Source organism: Salvelinus sp. IW2-2015, linkage group LG31, assembly GCF_002910315.2.
Source record: "Salvelinus sp. IW2-2015 linkage group LG31, ASM291031v2, whole genome shotgun sequence".
Taxonomy (NCBI): Eukaryota; Metazoa; Chordata; class Actinopteri; order Salmoniformes; family Salmonidae; genus Salvelinus; species Salvelinus sp. IW2-2015.
The window spans coordinates 12,247,046-12,265,901 of record NC_036870.1 but is presented as its reverse complement, the minus strand read 5'-3'; the positions used below and the strand labels follow the sequence as shown (position 1 = coordinate 12,265,901).

General features: G+C 40.1%; 2 protein-coding genes across 4 annotated transcripts in view; one reads left to right on the top strand and one right to left on the bottom strand.

The window, feature by feature from the left end:
- The window catches only part of syt11a (synaptotagmin XIa), a 32,611-nt gene extending 30,576 nt beyond the window's left edge, over positions 1-2,035 (bottom strand). Inside the window, exon 1 of one of the 2 annotated variants that reach the window (XM_023976221.2) lies at positions 1,654-2,035. In XM_023976221.2, the coding sequence (XP_023831989.1) occupies positions 1,654-1,687 (34 nt within the window). In that variant the 5' untranslated portion in view covers positions 1,688-2,035. The remainder of the gene's footprint in view (positions 1-1,653) is intronic. The other variant, XM_023976220.2, reaches the window with a different exon arrangement.
- A 3,708-nt stretch (positions 2,036-5,743) lies between these two features.
- On the top strand, positions 5,744-17,412 carry LOC111956091 (alpha-2,8-sialyltransferase 8E-like). Of its 2 annotated transcripts, none has more exons than XM_023976523.2 (9): positions 5,744-6,084; positions 12,633-12,716; positions 12,936-13,022; positions 13,104-13,248; positions 13,355-13,467; positions 13,778-13,864; positions 15,609-15,726; positions 16,445-16,609; positions 16,682-17,412. In XM_023976523.2, exons 1-9 carry the CDS (start codon positions 6,002-6,004, stop codon positions 16,874-16,876), a joined length of 1,077 nt encoding a protein of 358 aa, XP_023832291.1. In that variant the 5' UTR covers positions 5,744-6,001; the 3' UTR covers positions 16,877-17,412. The 2 variants fall into 2 exon arrangements, with proteins under 2 accessions (XP_023832291.1, XP_023832292.1); XM_023976524.2 differs by having other exon boundaries at positions 6,003-6,084; positions 12,941-13,022.
- The last annotated feature ends 1,444 nt before the right edge of the window (positions 17,413-18,856 follow it).

Here is an 18,856-nt window from a genome sequence, read left to right as displayed (position 1 = left end):
AAACAAAAAGCATGCAAGTTGCTCTGGGCAAAAGCTATCTGTTAAGGAAAGGAATTATGGTCATATGAATTTAACAATGCATATAAATTGGTAAWGAAGAGATGATATAACAGAAGAGATGGTGTAATTAGACTCCCCACGCCCTCTCACCAATGCGCTGCTCTAACACTCCTGACACAAACAAACACACATTAGCGCCTCACCCTTCCACTGCAGACAAAGAACATAATCATCTTCACAGGAGCGAATTTATTTTCGGGGACTTTGTGCAGGTCAGAGGAGAGGAGAATTAGACTGTTTCTTACGGCTTTTGTCAATGTGATATGTCCCATCCTGTCCTATTAGTTGTCTGCACTGGTTGCTGTGTATTGCGTAATTGATTGCTGAGTAATTGTAGGTGTAAACCATATATTTATACAGTAGGCTAAATATATGTGTGTGACTGGGTGTAGCCAGTGTTTTGCCCACTCATTCTCTAAATAACAACATATTCTGCCCAAAATTAAGCCCCATAGCCGGTGTTTTAACTCTGACAGTGATACGCGATGCACTATTGGCAAAACATCRATCAATGCTTCCCGACAGTCCCACGGTTACATAACTAGATTACAATGAGCACGCGAATTAATCGCCCAGCGAGTGAGGTATTTGGGGAGACGTGAGACCACCCACCCCGCCCAAATGTTCTGTTAGGCTATGGACAACGGGTCCAGTTCAGGAATTCGGGTAGATGTTCATTGAAACAATAGAAGAGCGAGCAGTCGGGCATGGTTGATGCCAAGCCTCAAGAATAGACATAACGTCATCATCCTCTCTAARCCACATGCGCAGTCAACGCCATTAGAGAAGGCTGGAGAAAGCATGAGCGCAGTAGGAGCAGGCCAAACGGGTCTCACCCTTAACAATAAATACGTACCGCACAATAAATATGTACCAGAAATCAACTTTATTTGTTTTTACATAATTTCAAAAGGCACATTTTTATTCAGTCCATTTCCCTGCCAATATTCCCCCTTCAAGCCCAAATCTGACGAAGCAATATTGGTGACTGCCGGGAACTAAAGCACGCATGACCACACATTTTCATATACATGCCTATTTCTAATCCCAACAAATTAAACATATACATTAAGCCTATTATCCGTTTTAAAATTATTAGAATTTGTTGACGCACAGTCGAGGCCTTGACAGGCCTGTGTTCTCAACAACTTTGAACATTGTTGATAATAATACATGCACCCTAAACCAACATTGTTTTAAGAGGTTTCCCATYTATATTTTTTTATGRATTCCAGTTGTTGGCTCAAAGCTTTCTAATCATCAGAATAACATCCATTCTAGGAGATAAACCGTGTCTTATGAAATATTAAATATACGTGTGCCATTTGATTTCAAACATCAAATTAATTGAATATACAAAAAAACGAGGCTTTCGGGAAGATAATTAAAGTAAATGTGTAGAGAATAAACAACAAATGTAACACCTGGCGTCTTTCAGCCTTTCTAGGCCAACATGACACCATTTAGAATCTGAGGAGAACCTGAGAAACACTCATTTTTCTTCGGCTAGCCTAAAACAGTTGGCTGGCATCCAAAAAGTAGCCTAAATACAGCTGTTTTTCGTTAATTATCATGAGGAAAAATATGTCTTACCATATGCTGGTCTTAAATTGGTTATCTCAGTCATTTTGGGGTTGAAATGGCTGTGTTGTTGTCAGAAAAAAAAGATTAAAATAAAACAATTAAAACTCGCAGGTTTCTATTTTATTTCCATGAATGATCTTGTCCCTCCGCTTTTTCTTAAGGTCAGATGAGGCAACGATATTTGACCGTGATATTTTTCTCTGTCCGAAATTACTGTTTTGATTCTGTGGCTTCTCAATGATGCGCTCCGGATGGCGCTTGCGCTTGCTTCTTCCCACTCCAGTTTCGAGCTCGGGTGCGGCTGCTGAGCGCGACTACTACAACCAGAGTTGGTTTCCCCCCCTGATAACGGGGAGTCGAGGGGAGAATCTCAATTGATTAACTTGATACCTCGCGTCCCCTCTTCTCGCCTCTTTCTCAAAACACATTGGATGAGAAGGTCAAAGGTCCCGCCCCTCCAAACTCTTCTCATCCAATCATATCGCCCTTCACTGCCAAGAACTGCCAAGAAGCTACCAAGAATTGGCGAATGAGAACAAAGCAGTGGAATTGGCCGCAATGAGGATAGGGCTAGGGAGGGATCCAGAAGACGAGAATCTTTTTTGTTGCACTTGTTAAGTACAACTGTTTTTCACAGTATAGCAACCAACTTGAAATAAAATTATGGGATGTTGATGTAATCTTATTTTTAACCCCTACAGATGTCAGATCTTAACTTGATCACTCTTTTGTCTGGGAGAATTTTGCTGTTGCATCAGGAAATTCAAACGATTCCTTGAAAATGAGCAGTTGTCTTTCTCTCCAGGCTGGGGCAGTAGAGTCATTGGGACCAGGTCTGCTATCAAAATAATATTCTCTCTCGCTCTCTCAAACATTAAGCCTAGGTCCTATTACTGCAACATTCAAATGGCAATTTCTCGCATGGAATAGCCTTCATTTCTCAGAACAAGAATAGACTGACACGTTTCAGAAGAAAGTGCAATGCATTGCATTACATTACATATTGGCTTATAGACAGGGTTGGGGAGTAACTGATTAGTAACTGAATAAATCCGTTACATGTAATCTGATTACCAAAAAAAATCTGTTGTTACCAGCTAAAAATATTGTAATCAGATTACATATACTTTGGAAAAACTAGATGATTACTTCTTGGATTACTTTTAAATTCAGAAAGGATGTTTGTGGGGGGAAAAAAGACATTATGACACTATTCTGTTTTTCTCAATGACAAATGCAATTCAGCATTGAAAAAAGGCGCAAGTTTAAGTTCCACCTGAGCGAGTCTGACCACAAGCCAGAGACCACTATGAATACACCAAATGTGTTTGATGGATCCTGTTTGTCTTATTCTAAAGCCTATTAAGGGGAAAGTAATCAAAAAGTAACTGAAAGTACAGGTATATATAACTGTAATGGATTACATTTAGAAAAGACCCTACCCAACCCTGCTTATAGAGAAAGAAGTAATTATTTGTGCCGATGTAGAAGTGGGGTTGGGAGTACTCAGCAGGGTCTGTCATTTCATTGGGAACTGTGCTCTACAAACCCAGCAGCACTGCAATGCATTGATTACACTGTATTTGAAACATCAAAGACTTTTTGGGCTGTAGATAAAAGTAGAGTACCTGTGTTGTGAAATGTGTGTCTCAAATTTATGAAAATTAAGAACAGTGGTGAGCAAAATACTAAATTGTGATACTTGAGTAAAAGCACAAGTAAATGCTATACAACAAATTCCATATATTAAGCTAACCAGATGGCATGATTTATTTTTATTTAAAGAATTATATATAGACAGCCAGGGGCACATTCCAACACTCAGACATAATTTACAAGCGCAGTATTTGTGTAAAATTGAGTCCACCAGATCAGAGGCTGTAGCAATGACAACACATTATATTGATAGGTGATTTGGACCATATTGCTGTCCTGCCTGAGCATTTGAAATGTAATAAGTACTTTTGGGTGTCAGGAAAAATGTATGTTACTAAAAAGTACACGTTTTCTTTAGGAATGTCGTGGAGTAAAAGCTGTCAAACATATAAATAGTAAATTACTGATATCCCCCCACGAAAAACAACTTACGTAGTAGTTCAAAGTATTTTTACTTAGTGGCTTTACACCACTGCTGACGACAAACGAACACACACACAAGCGTGTGTGTATTACTGTGAGGTAGTAACAGCTGAGCATTGGTATTGTGATTTATGTTGATTTGTTCTGAATATATATTGGTTACCATGGAATTAATACTGGTATGTAGAAAAACAAACGTTGCTCCACAGCGCTGCCCATCCATCCCCATGCTAATGCAAAATTGTATCAATGCAAAACTGGTCAATAAAACACAAATTAGTAGACATGAGTGTGATTGTGTGTTTCGTGATSAACAGGATAAACTTGACTTAAACCTTATATTTCTGCAGTGTAGCAAATCCTTGATTGGGCTGAATAGAAACCTCTGGACACACACACACACACAAAACAAGGGTTGGGCTCGCTTCAGAATTGAGTTAAGAATGCCTCAAATTCCAATTCAGTTCTTGAATTTTAATTGAAGTAGTGAACAGGATAAAGAATTGCCATTTTAATTAAAAGGAAATATAATTGAATTCAGTGAAATTCAATGAAATGCAAATGCCTAGTCTATTATATTWAAAAAATACATATTGTACATAAAACAAACATGTCATTATATACAGTACATGCATATACAATATTATCAAAACAATTTATTTTCAGGACAAACTCTCAAAATGAATGATCAAGGAAAATAAACCTGTATGTGAATATTCTAAAGGTATTATATGTCATTAATCACTTAAATTTTGTTCAATATGGGGAAAATTCTCAATTTCCCAGAATACAATAGTTTAACCCTCAAGCTGACCCTGAGGCCTCCAAAAATATACCAAACAAATGAAATGGTAGGTGGAAATATCATTGGCTATTCTAATGCTCTGTTCACATGCCATCGGTGTTAAGGGAGCTCTTAGTTCCCAGTGGGAAAACCCTCCAACTCGGAATTACAAGTGGGAGACTGTTATTACCCAAGTTGCCACATTTCACCACTGACCTTTTACCTTTTCAACCAAAAGATGACAACAAATCCGTTTTTGACAATTACAACCATATTAGTATGGAGAATGTAGTTAGTTTGACCATATATCATTGTAAACCAAGCTAGCTTTACTATTAGCAATGTTAGCTAGCTAAAATCTTATTGATTGAAGAATTGTTCTGACTTCAAAGGCACGTGAACACATTCATATCGGACTTACGACTTCCCATGAGCACTTGAAGACACCCTAAGCACTAAGGTTAAAAGAGTATATAAACATTGTTTCCAGAGAAAATAGATTTTTTGGTATATGGAAGTGTGACCTGTCAAATTCAATTAAAATGTATGTTCTATGACAGGAATTTCTTTGAATTGCATTGAATCACAGAATATCCATTATATTGACCAGATACTCAAATGGCCACTAACAACGAAATTAAATGCCTTCAAAAATGCAAGGCAGTCGGGAGGAGGCAAGATCAGGTGGGACAATTCTAGCCAATGAGAGGGCAGGTACACGCGTGAACAACGGGCACAACWTCGATATGAAGTGTTTTTTCTCAAAGTTGCCAGGATGTCAAGTGTCCTACTTATATCAGTACACTCATAACAGCCTAAGCATTACGAAACTTCTGTTCGATCAAATAAGCCACACGTAGCAAATAAACCATWTTTTTTTTGTTAACCAAATTTGACACTCATTGACCTCCATACAAAAAGAAAAAAAAAACTAGCAACCGCCACCTGTTGGCGAAGACAGATGTTGGGCCTAGTTATCCCTCCCACTCCGCCTCTTCCTCTTTGACCCAATTAAATTCCACTRCCTGTCACTCAAACTCAAATTCTACATCTTGTGGGGTGTGGCCTATTCAATTAGAATTTTAACACGAGTTGAATGGAAGTCAATTCCAAAATTCCGAATTAAGCCCAACCCTGACACACACCTCAGTTGCAWACTCCTCGCATCCTCTCCCCCTTCTCAAAATCCATAGGAGGAGATGGTCAGAGGGGAGGGACCTCTGGCTTTCTCATCCAATGGGTTTTGTGCAGGCGGCAAAGAGAGGACACGAGGACTATGCAATTGAGATTTGGTTAGTGCTATTCGGAATCATTGGGATGTTCCTACCCTAAACATCACCATTTAAAATGTCAATTTCAATGGGGGTAGGGACGTCCCAAGGACCTCGGATAGCATGGACCATTGAGATTTTCCCACAGACACACCTCTATTCCCCTCCCTGATGGACAGATAGTGTAGTTGTGCTGTCATTCAGTCTGTGACCTGTTGTAACAATGTGTTACCTGGTTCTATTCATTCTCCTCTGCTCCGGAACTCTCCTGTCTATTACGCTCATAGACTACTACCAACACCAAAGGTACGTTTTGTAATACTGTGAGTGTGTTTCAACCCAATAAGTCAATTTAATKATGTATTGTGCGTTTGTGTTTTTGGACAGGCATTGGTTAATTGATAATGGACAGCTGTATCACTAATTTGGCCTGCTAATTATGTGCAGGTGATTTAAAAGTGTGGGAGAGGCACAGGGGAAAGATCTCAATTGCATACACCTCGTGTCCTCTCTTCTCCATCTCAAAACCCATTGGAAGAGAAGATCAGAGGGCAGGAACCTCTGGCTTACTCATCCAATGGGTTTTGAGGAAGAGACGAGAGGACATGAGTATGCAATTAGATCTTCCCAACTAACAATTTTAAGGAGAGAATGTTTATGTTACTTGTAATGTTCCCTTGAAGTTTGAGTGTGCAGTTTTCAGTTAGTCAGGGGAAAATTCTGTATGTTAGCAAAAACTTAACTTAATGAGGACCTATTTAGCATTTTTTGCCATTTAGTTAAGAAAACATTCCCCTAATGTAAAAAAATAACTTACCCAGAAAGTGGTTACCATGTTCTCAAAATATCCAATATTAATGTTCTAGACACGTTTCATGGAACGTTGCAAGAACATTCATGTGTCCAGTTTTCTGATGGTTAGGAGAATATTCCATCAACGTCCCACCAAACATACACAGAACATGGTTGCCATGTTCTCAGAATATATGAATGTGCTAGACACGTTTCATGGGAACGCGAGCGGCCATGACTGAATTCAAATGTGAGTTGGTTTCAGGATGTGGTTTGATGTGGGTGTGTTGGCAGGTGGGAAGAGTTAGCCAGTTGTTAAAATGTCACCTGATGGTCCTGAAGAAACGTTCTACCCCTCAAATGTTTTAATGACATGTTACAGAGCCCATCAAGGACCTGARTAGTGAACCACTGATCCATTCACAGCTCTTTGTCTGTTGGAAAGGTTAGGGAACACAGTGTTTTCAACTTACATATTTGACATACATGATTACATTGTGCATGTTCATTTATACAGTCATTATTATTATTCAGCTTGACCTCACCAGGGATTTCAACTCACAACCTCATGGCTGTGTTCACAGGCAGCCCAATTCTGATAATTWTTTTGTTATTTTGACCAATCAGATCAGATCTGAAAAAGAGCTGATATAATTGGGTGGGTAAGTGGGAAAGGCCCTAGGTCCATTTCGAAACGGGTCCAACTTTTTGGACCTGTGAAGACCTCTAATCTACACTGTATTGCCAAAAARCTCCATACCACTCAACAACTTCAAACAGACTCTGACCTGTCCAATGAGGCAAACTGACTAAAGGATTCAACAGTACCCACCTCCTTTGCCTCATCACTTTCTCTGTGTTGTCTGTTGTCTGTTGCCCCCCCCCCCCCATCTCGTCCTGGTAGTAAAAAGTGTAAAAGTAAACAATTGTTTTAATTAGTAATTTCACAGGCTTACTGCTGTCTCTGTGTTTCTTGTCTGGTGTCTCTCCATCATGTCCTCTTATTCTGCTGCTGTCTCTCTTTCTTGTCTGGTGTGTCTCTTTGCAATCTAAAACAGTCAAGGAAATGCTGGGGTAGCTTAACTTGTTTTGGGCCTGTGTCTGAGTGAACTAAATCATCCTCTAACCTACCAGTTGCCCCTGGCTGCTGCTGTTCTAAGTGCTCAACCGGCCTGATGTTATCATCTTTCCTCCTTCTTASCACATCTGTAAGGTCGATGTGCAACAAGTCATTAGCTAGTTGTAAAGGGCGACTGCACTTCCTGATTTGGCCTTGCTTTAGATTTGGTTCATTAAGAAATGCGAGCGACCATGACTGAATTCAAATGTGAGTTGGTTTCAGGATGTGGTTTGATGTGGGTGTGTTCGCAGGTGGGAAGAGTTAGCCAAATTATTTCAACAATAAGTTTTAGCCGCCTGGTGTGAGACCAGAGATGGGCCATCCAAAGTCAATCTCTGGGGCTAGTTAGGGGTCGTCAATAAATTATACAATGTAAAAGAGATACTATTTTCATGCTGCACACCTTTTAGTTTTCTCATTAAATGCTTTCAATATTTGTATATGAATTTCTACAATTTTAGAGTTGGTTAGAGGTTTTTAAATCATTGAAATCTGGAGCTAATGGAATTTTAACATATTGTCCCGTACATTGTTTAATTTACTYAAGGTCCCTAACTAATCCTAAAGGGATATCCAAAGTCAACCCAAATTTACCACATGCATTACAATCGGTTCACATGCWGCTGCACTTTGAATTGATGATATCTTGCTTGCTGCCAGCTGTGGATTGAAACGAACCCAACRTTKATTTACGTTGTGATGCTATCACAACCACAAGTCTCACAAAACTCKGTTTTTGACGAGACTGACCTTATGACCTTMYTAGTAAATTTTGACAGTAGAATAKATGTTCCTGACTCATGTCAAAGCCACAGGCTGTTTTCTAAATGGGAAGTWGTTTTTTAGGGACAATTGCTCTTTTAAATGACTGTTTACTGACACAACCAGGGCAGGAAAATCTCAGATGTCCGCATAACAGAGCAACACAACTCCAAACATGATAGATAAGGAGCGACATAGCCCCTAGGCTCTATGAATATAAAGAGACATGAGCKAAAACATTTGACCTGTAGAATGGAATAAGACCTCAGTAACCAGATTTCCATCCAACCTTTTTATGCCATTTCTGGCTGGCTTACACTTTTCTGGCTGCCCTCCCCTTCACTTATAATTACTTTTTTCATATACACATGATATACAGAGTACACAGTGCAACAAAATGCTTACTTGCAGGTTAACCTCTTGCAAATRATACAATCGGACAAGTAAGTCGCTAAGTGTCCCATGCTGTGTTGTCATGTGTTGCTGCCTTGCTATGTTGTTGTCTTAGGTCTCTCTTTATGTAGTGCTGTGTTGTCTCTCTTGTTGTGATGTGTGTTTTGTCCTATATTTATTTTAAAACATTTATCTCAGGACCCCGTCCCTGCAGAAGGCCTTTTGGTAGGCCGTCATTGTAAATAAGAATTTGTTCTTAACTGACTTGCCTAGTTACATTTTTWWAAAGTAAATACAAAAAAAGCTGAACTAAATCATTTCACAGATTCAATGAATTGTGTTTTATTTATTTATTTATAGTTACATAGCCTATACAGTCATGAGCTAAACAAGTTTACCTGTAGAATGGAATAGGTTATAAGCCCTCTATGATTAATTTCATTTAGTCAGTTCTACCYKCTCAACATTGCCCATTTTTAAACATGGGTTAAATATCAAGTTGTAGTAAAGTTCAGCTTCCTTCCACAGGGGGGCACTGTCASTGTCAGAAGATATGTGCTTCAGTCAGAACCTTACATCTCTAGCCAGACAGTAACTACTGAAGTGGCTAGCCASCCAATCTAGCTACAGAAACAAAATCCATCAAATACACTTTTCTTAATATCATGACTTATATCAACATCCTTAGCTTGCCCGTTCACTACATATACTGCTTAATAGCTCTGCCTGATAACCAATAGCTTAAGGATGCTGAGTGCTWATGCTAGCTTATTAGCATTAGCAAACCCTTATACTGAGGGAGACTAGCTAGTTGGCTACCACCAACCCTGCGCTAACCTGTGGCTAACGCTTCTGCTGCACTTAMAGATTCTGGCTGTTCTGCTACTCCACCTCATTCATTGTTGCCTGCTCATGCTCAACCTGCTAGCTTTTTTTTTTTTTTTTGCCTTTCTTTTGAAAGAAGAAACAATTATCCATATTTGCTCTGTGATGTACTGCAGACCCTGACTGAAATTAGGGAGTGAATGTTATTTGTAATAAGGGTTGCGTGGAGAAAATCTGACCTCTTTGAAATGAAAATGGATGGCCCTCCCCTTGTTCAAGGTGTTGGACTCGACAACGGATGCTATCCATTGGAGCGCTGCGATTGGTTTTCTCAAACTGGGGCGGGGCTTAGCGAAGGGTCAATTGAGTACTTTTTTCACCACTGTATTTAAGTACATTTAAAACCAGATACTTTTAAACTTTCTGTAAAGTAGTATTTTACTGGGTGACTTTCACTTGAGTCATTTTCTATGAAGTTATCTTTACTTTTACTCAAGTATGACAATTTAGTACTTTTTCCACCAATGTTCCCAGGAAACGTGTCTATGACATTAATATCTTATTCTGAGGAAATAGCAACCATGTTCTAGGTAAGTTCTGTTTGACATTAAGGGAATGGTCTTTGGAAACAGTCTTTGCACATCACTGGTATATTCCTATGAAAACCTTAGGAAATGACCTAATGACTCTTAYGTGAACGTTCTCTAAAGTCATGGGAACATTTGTTGTTTGCTGGGTTCCCATGGTTGTCAGTTTTTAGGCAAGGATGATGTCTGGAGGGTTTGCATCTTTTATACCTCCTCTCCATTTGACTTTTATCCTTGTTTTAGACATTTTAACTCTACCTGTTTTTGAAGTCTGTATTTATTATACTTATAGAAGATAAAAWTCATATTTTGGAGTAAATCCTGTTACAGTCATATTATATATATATTTTTTAAATGTGTGAAGCATCAACCAGCTTCATTACTATGGGTGTTTTGCAAAATGCATACTACTGTACACTGAGCACGCAAATTGGAGCATGGGAGGGTCGGAGTATGAGTCCAAATCAGAGTATGTGGAAGGGATTTCTTGAATGCGTACTCCATTTGTACATATTTTGAAGCATTCGTCGATGCAAGCTTCAACGTAAAAGTACGCAAAGAAATATGATGCAACCACTTAAAAAATTACACTTCTTTTAAACATTTCTTTAAATCAATGGCYGCCATTATTTGAGCTGAAGTGAGAGAAAATAAACTCCGACTTCAGAATTAAATGTTGCCTATTCAAATCTCATATTTTGCCTGACTACAATATTTTATCTTGAAACATTAATAAATACATGCTGTGTTAATCTTGGCATGTTTACCTGCCTACTGTACGTACCATAGATCACAAGCCCATAGTAAGTAAATAGGGCTAACTGGCTAGCTACTAGTATTGTTAGCTAGCCAGATTGCCACAAAGTACTGTTAGTTAGCTACCTACAAAAAATGTACATCTATCTTGCATATTGGTTTTAAGTAATTTTTGCCTGTTTAACTATCTGGCTAGCTATATTATTACGATTCACATATCTAGCTGATAATTATGAAGTAAAACATTTGCATTTTGTATATATTGTTTCATCTATTGTTGCCATTGTCTTGACTGGAAGAAGGTTCAGTGAATGGTGAGGTACTCGGCGCATGAGAATGTGGAGCACGGTAGTATGCATATTGAGAAACACCCTGTGTCTAATGGTGAGATTAAAGAGGGATTTAGTTTAGTGATCAACACAATGCTTAGTATATTTGGAGTTTCTGTAAAACACATCCTTCTGTTTCACATGTTCTGTTTGTGACACTCAAGTATGGGTGTATGGTCACTAGACTTGAAGCTGAATTTTATAGATTAATCTCATATTGTTGATAGGGATTGATGCCGGACTGGATGTACAAAGACGGAGGACACAGATTATTCACTGTTACATTGTATTGATGACATTCTGGAAAGCAGATGACAAAGTCACTACCTTTTAATTTGGGTTTCATACAAGCCTCTCTGGCTGGTGTTTACAGAACATTTGGTGCTGTCCAATTTAGAATATAAAGGCACTGTCTCCAAGAGGTCATTTGTAGACTTTTTCTCCGCTTCTGTTTCTTTTCTATCTGCCTTCGTCTTCTCCCTGTTGCAACTTGTATTCAACCGGATTGACTGTCCCCCACGATGAAATCGAGGAGGGGACTGTGGCTGTCTTTGTCCGTTAGTACATTTGTAGGTTTGTTCGTCAAATGCGATATCTCAGACAGCACAGGCCCGATTTTGGACGAAACTGGTGCGAATGATGCATCTTGACATAGAGATACGAAAGAAAATTAAAATACAATACAGATGTTGGCGCTATAACAAGCAATTGAAAATGCTGACTTTAAAGGTCACACCCCTCACTCCGTTTGACCATGAAATTCAGTACCTAAGTCTTTCTCCTCACAAGGAACACATTTGCCTCAGAGACAAACAAGGTCTGGCTTGATAGATTTTCCGCCATTTTTAATTTTGTGAAAAACACAAACCGCTACTCTTCTGGCACCGAATGACCGATCTGCATGAAACTTAATATGTGGCATCTATGGACAAAGGTCTCTCAAMGCAATATTTTCCAGACTAGTAACTAAAACAACATGGCTGCTATTGACCAAAAAACAATTACGTGGGCGAGGTCTGGCACATAAATGCATATAAATCAGTCCCAGATATTCATATTGTAACTAACAAATTTGGTACACATTTTGCAAACACTGTCAAAACTCAACATATACAAGAACATTCATGGCACTATAATGGACTTTTTTATTTTTTACTATCAGTATAGTTTAATTTGAATTGGCCCAACGAAGGTGGTGCTGCATCATTCGTGGGGGATGACATGTTTACTGTTGCCTTGTTTTTGATTGGCTTTACCAACAACTKCTTTGTTCGTGCTTGCATGTTGCAGAGATGGGTTCCTACACTCTGTTCAGAAGAGGTTGCAGTGTCGGAGACTGAGAGAGAGACTGGTGACCATGACTACTATAAAAAAGTAGGTGGAGTTTTGAATTTGAATGATTAGCTGACACCATGATGTCACCTAATCTTCCTGGGGTCAGTGAGTGAAAGCGAGAGAGTTTCTCCCTTGCCTGACTTGTTCTTCCTATGTTTCAAGATCCTTCTAGTACATACAGTATAGATCAGATCAACATGACAATCCAACGTCCATCCTGATCCAACAAGTTCTCCTCCGTGTGTGTGTGTGTGTCAGAGTAGACATTGGATTGTTCTCTCAGGAGGTGAGAGAGCTGATGGACTGTCCTTGGAGACTCAACCTCACACACAGAGAACTATACAGGTGAGACACACACACACACTTTGCTCAGTCTTGTGATCTTCTCTAACAAACGTCCTGTTGTTGCCCCCCCCCCTCCCCCAGGACAGAGTTGTGGTCGTGCTGTAATGCGTCTGATAGGCTGATGGTGACCAGACAGAACACCAATCTGAACCAGAGTCTGTCCTATGAGATACACAGGTGGAAGAAGAGAAAGGTGGACCAAGCACTATGGGAGATGCTGCCTCAGGTATGCGTYRATGTGTGTGTGCATGTGTGTGTGCAAGTCTTCAGTTCTCAAAGTTAGTCATCACACGAGCGTGGTTTACCAGCATGGTGTGTGTGTGTATATATAGACCGTACCCTGGAGTAAAGGTTCGTTGAGTCGTTGTGCKGTGGTGGGAAGTGGAGGAATCCTGCAGAACAGCAGCTGTGGAGCGGAAATAGACAATGCTGACTATGTCATCAGGTATCAGCAACAACACAATCAATCAATCATGCAAACATAGATCAATCAATATGTTATTGGTAGTTAACTATTGTAATGTATTGCTGTTGTGTAGTGTTTAATGTTGATGTGTTTGAATGTTGATTTATCTTATCGAAACTGGCACCTCTTTCTGAGTATATCACCCGCTTTGTTCATGGCCCTTTTTTTCAGTTAATTGTAATGTTGTGAATGTTGTTGTGTCATGAATGTTGATTTAATATTGTGTGAATGTTATTTATAATCTTTTGTGAACGTCGTTTCTAATTTGTGGTGTTTTTGTTGTTGACAGGTTTAACCTGGCTCCTATCAACAAGAGTTGCGACGTGGGAGTGAAAACAGACCTCATAACAGCCAACCCTAGCCAGATCATTAAAGGGTATATACACTATCGACAGGGTTGGGGAGTAACTGATTACATGTAATCTGATTAAAAACCGTAATCAGTTACATTACCAGCAAAAATATTGTAATCAGATTACAGATACATTAGCTGATTACTTCTTGGATTACTTTTAAATTCAGAAAGGATGTTTGTGAGAAAAAAAGACATTATGACAACTTTCTGTTTTCTCAATGACTTTCAATTCGGCATTGAAAAAAAAGTGCAAGTTTAAGTTTGTTTCACTTGAGCGAGTCTGACCACAAGTCAGAGACAACTCTGAATACACACCAAATGCATTTGATTGACCCTTTTTGTCTTCTAATGCCTCTCAAGTAATATTTTTGTTGTTGTTGAAAAAGATAGGGATCAAAATMATTGGATCCCCTGTTTACAATACTCCAGCAGCCCCCCCTTGTGAGGATAATGACATTCCTCCATTCCACATAGACCATTCCTCCATACAGAATCTTTCCAGATCCTTGATATCCTTTGTCTGCTCTTCAATTCAAACCACAGGTTTTCAATGGGGTTCAAGTGCGGAGACTGAGATGGCCATTGCAAAATGTAGATTGTTGTGGTCAATTAATAATTTCTTTCTGAATTTTAATGTTGGGGCTAGAAACATAATTAAAATGTGTACAGGACCAATAAAATTAGATTTGGAATCAAATTAAAGTGAAATATACCTGACAAGTATGAGTGGTTTAGGTTAATTTCCCATCCTTTTGTGGGCTCTGCCTGTCGAGCAGTAGAAGGGCGCATTTGCCAATGTACTATTAGCTGATYATGTTTACTTTGCAAGCTACTGGTAGAAATGTTGTACAGTTGGCTAAACATAGTGGTGGTAGTAGTAGACTTAATGMACTTTTTTCTCCAACCAACGTAGGCCTACCTAGCAAAGTTAGCTATCTCCTTTTCAACGTTGTTTTTAAGTGTTTAATCACAATTGCTGCTGACAGACATGATAGACTACATTGATTGATGGACCATGTCAAATTGGCTAGCTAGCTAATAACAGATCACATCAATATGGCTAGTTAACCAGCTATATTTCAGGGGATGAACTAGATGGCTGTATTTGTTTGCCATCTATAGTGGTGATGACAGTAGTCCGACTGACAACTTTACCAGGAAGAGGACTTGCCAATGTCATGKTCTTTCCAAAAGCCTAATCTCTGATGAAGCAAGCTAAATTACATGTTTGCTTAGCTAGGTAGCTACATGCCAAATGGATAGGCTACCCTCACATATCTGAAAATACATGATCAATTGATGTTTACTGATCATAAAAAGCATGCAGTTACTTGCTGTATAACTCTGATAGCGCTAAATGTGAAATAATCAGAACTATGTTCTGACTATGCTCTTGAAGAGGTGATGATATTAAAACCAAATACAGTGTAGTTKAAAAAATATATTTAACAATCCCTTGTAAATGGCATGTAGRTATCAATGGTTTTAGCGGAGCTGGGGTCTCCTTGCCCCCCAGCAGCGAAATCGAACGRTCTGCACCTTATTGCAACGTTTTATTGATAACAACCTTTATATTGTCAATACACATGATCAATACTCACCTGCCTCTTCCTCAGACTTGTCCAACATGATTTCACAAACTCAAATAAATTCTTGACGTCAAGTCGATTCTAGACATTTGTCCAACTGCCACTAACATCGACCCCGCCTCTCACCTGTCTCCTGTCTGCTAACTCCTCCCCTCACCTGTCTCCTAACTCCTCAGGTACACTGACCTCCAGCGGAACCCTGGACACCTGGCAGAAGTCCTGTCATTCTATGGTCACGCCCATCTGCTTCTCCCCGCCTTCTCGTCTGCCTCTGGGACCGCACCCTGCTTCAAGGTGCGCTGCTACCATGAAATGAGAAGGCGGGGATAGAAGTTCCCCTAAAAACACTCTACTTGAATACAGCTACGACTGGAAGAGATTTTTTTCCCCCGTAGCAGGATGGGGGAACTTAGGAGATTTAACGTAGCAGGTTGGGAGAACTTAGGAGATTTAACGTAGCAGGTTGGGAGAACTTAGGAGATTTAACGTAGCAGGTTAGGAGAATTAGGTTAAAGTTAGGAAAAGGTTTATGGTTAGCGAAAATGCTTTCCTAACCTGTTACGAAAAGTCACTTCTGGTCGAAGCTGCATCAAAGTGCTATGTTTTTAGTCCCAGACAGTGGAGGCTGGTGGGTTTAGCTGTAGGAGGACAGGCTCATTATTCATTTGTAAGGAATACATGGAACGAAGTCAAACGTGGTTTCCATATGTTTGATGTGTTTGATACCGTTCCACTTATGCCATTCRAGCCACTACAATGAGCCCATCCTCCTATAGCCCTTCCCACTGGTCCCAGATTAGACTAGGTAAAGCCCTGGTAACTGGCACGGTGCCGGGCCTATTTTTTTCATCAATAAGTAGTCCACGGGCCGGGCTTGGTAGCATTTTTAAGAATTACAAAATTGATAACAAACATTTTGATCCTGGGGGAGAGGAGGGCTGGGGAAGGAAGGGGTCTGGGGGAGCAGAGTAAATAGTGATGATGTCATTAATCAGTCTTTGTTCCGTACCAGGTGTACCACGCCCTCCGTAAGGCCCGCCCCCAACAAGAAGTGGTGTTCTTCCACCCAGACTACCTGTTTGAGCTGGGCAGGTTCTGGCGTCATCGCGGGCAGCGAGCCCGACGGCTCTCTACTGGTCTGATGCTGGCCAGCACTGCTTTGGAGATCTGTGAACAGGTGTGTATATTTTGTTTGTTGTGTGTGTTCGTCTTCGTGTGTGATTTCTAAGTCTCTATCTCTTTCTTTCAGGTTCATCTGTACGGCTTCTGGCCCTTCCCTCTGGATCCATCCCACAATCCTTTGCCCCATCATTACTATGACAACGTMGGTCCGAACCGCAGAATGCACGCAATGCCTGAAGAGTTRCTGCTGTTACTACAACTCCACAGCCAGGGGGCYCTACAGCTACATGTTGGACCCTGTACACTGACCCCAACACCCTAACCCATACAACCTTAGTTACCACAACTCCACAGCCAGGGGGCGCTACAGCTACATCCCTGTTGATAGCCCCTTGTGCAGGAATAGGCAACAGGAGGCTACCACACTAACTTGTATTCACACCCTGATCCCTCAGTCTCTGTGGTGAGACAATACTGTGAACACGACTTGAGATTGAATTTGGACCACAACTTAATAGAGCTAACAGTTTAGAACACGACTTAATTCAGCATTACCCAAACTTGGCCCTGGGGACCTCAAGGGATGCACATTTTGGTTTTTGCACTACACAGCTGATTTAAAATAATCAACTCATCATCAAGCTTTGATTATTTTAATCAGCTGTGCACCTRATGGGATACCCAAGACGGAGTTTGGGAAACGCTGACTTAACTGTTTTAGAACTAAAAAGACCAAATAGTTTGGAACCTAACAAACTGAACTGTTTGGAACATGACTAAATCATGACTGGTAAATTAATGTTGTTCCTTTACCAGTTTGTTTTGTGTTTCCAGATAAATGTCAGAATAAAGAGATGAAGAGAGAGAGTGACTAGGTGTTTTTTTGTTTGTTCGTGTGTCCAATTTGGCACTCTATTCACTACACAGTGCACTATATCAAACGTGTGCCATTTGGAACTTAGGGTGGATTCGTTTACAAACGTGCAACACCCTTTGAATATGACCGGTGTCCCTAAATGTCTGCCCCAAAAAATACTCAATTCAATTGTTGCCAGCAGCACAGGTACAGTCACCAATGCTCTGGATAACATGAAAACAGCCTAACCAGCTCTGTTACTGCAAAATTGAATAAGAAGTGTAAGTAGGATAATTTTGGTCATAAAGTCAGTATATTCCTGAGATTTGGGTAACTGAGGTCGTCACAATTCCCATGTGGGATGGATTTTGATTGCCTGGCACAGTCTAATCAAGGCTGCAGTAATCAAATCATACAGAGCACAGCTGACCGGTGTGCTGCAGAGCACACTATCCAATCTCACCAGAATCAACCTACAACCCACCCTGGCATATGCACAGATATGTAGGAGAGTTAAAATGGTTATTCCATCAAACTTTAAATTATAGCAATAGTACACAAAATACCAGACGCTGTCAGAGGAAGGGCCTAAAAATTGTCAAAGACTCCAGCCACCCTAGTCATAGACTGTTCGCTCTGCTACCGCACGCCAAGCAGTATCGGAGTGCCAAGTCTAGGTCGAAGGGGCTTCTAAACAGCTTCCTTCTACCCCCAAGCCATAAGACTCCTGAACATCTTATCGAATGGCTAACCCCCCCCCACACTTTACATTGCTGCTACTCTCTGTTGCTTTCATCACTTTAATAACTCTACCTACATGTACATAGTACCTCAACTAACCGGTGCCCCCGCACATTGACTCTGTATCGGTACCCCCCGGTATATAGTCTCGCTATTGTTATTTTACTGCTGCTCTTTAATTACATGTTACTTTTATCTCTTACTCTTATCTTTATTTTTTTTTAACTACATTGTTGGTTAGGGGCTCGTAAGTAAGCATTTTCCTGTTGTATTCAGTGCATGTGACTAATACAATTTGATTTGATTTATGTATGAATGTAATTGTGGGAGTCGGAGAAAACACCGAGAGAAAGAACAACTTGTCAGATGGTGCATTGGAGACTGATGTATTCCTGTCCTTTCTTTTTATAATACCATTGCAGATCTACATAGAAGGCCAAGAAGACTGCCTTGGTGTCGCTCTTCATTTCTTTGTTCTTCTGTGGTACATATAAAGACTGCTACAGATAGGGTTTACCTGAGCAGAGCACATGCACCTTTTCCCTTCCAGTCTCCAAAGTGCCCTTTTGGATGGTATACTGTATATTATTTTTCTGTATTTTTTTTTGTCTAAATGTTTTGTCATTGCTGTTCGGAACCCTCTGCCCGCAAGTCTTTGTGTATTCATCATGTTCGCCAKCCTCCACCCCATCCGTTGGTTCCACC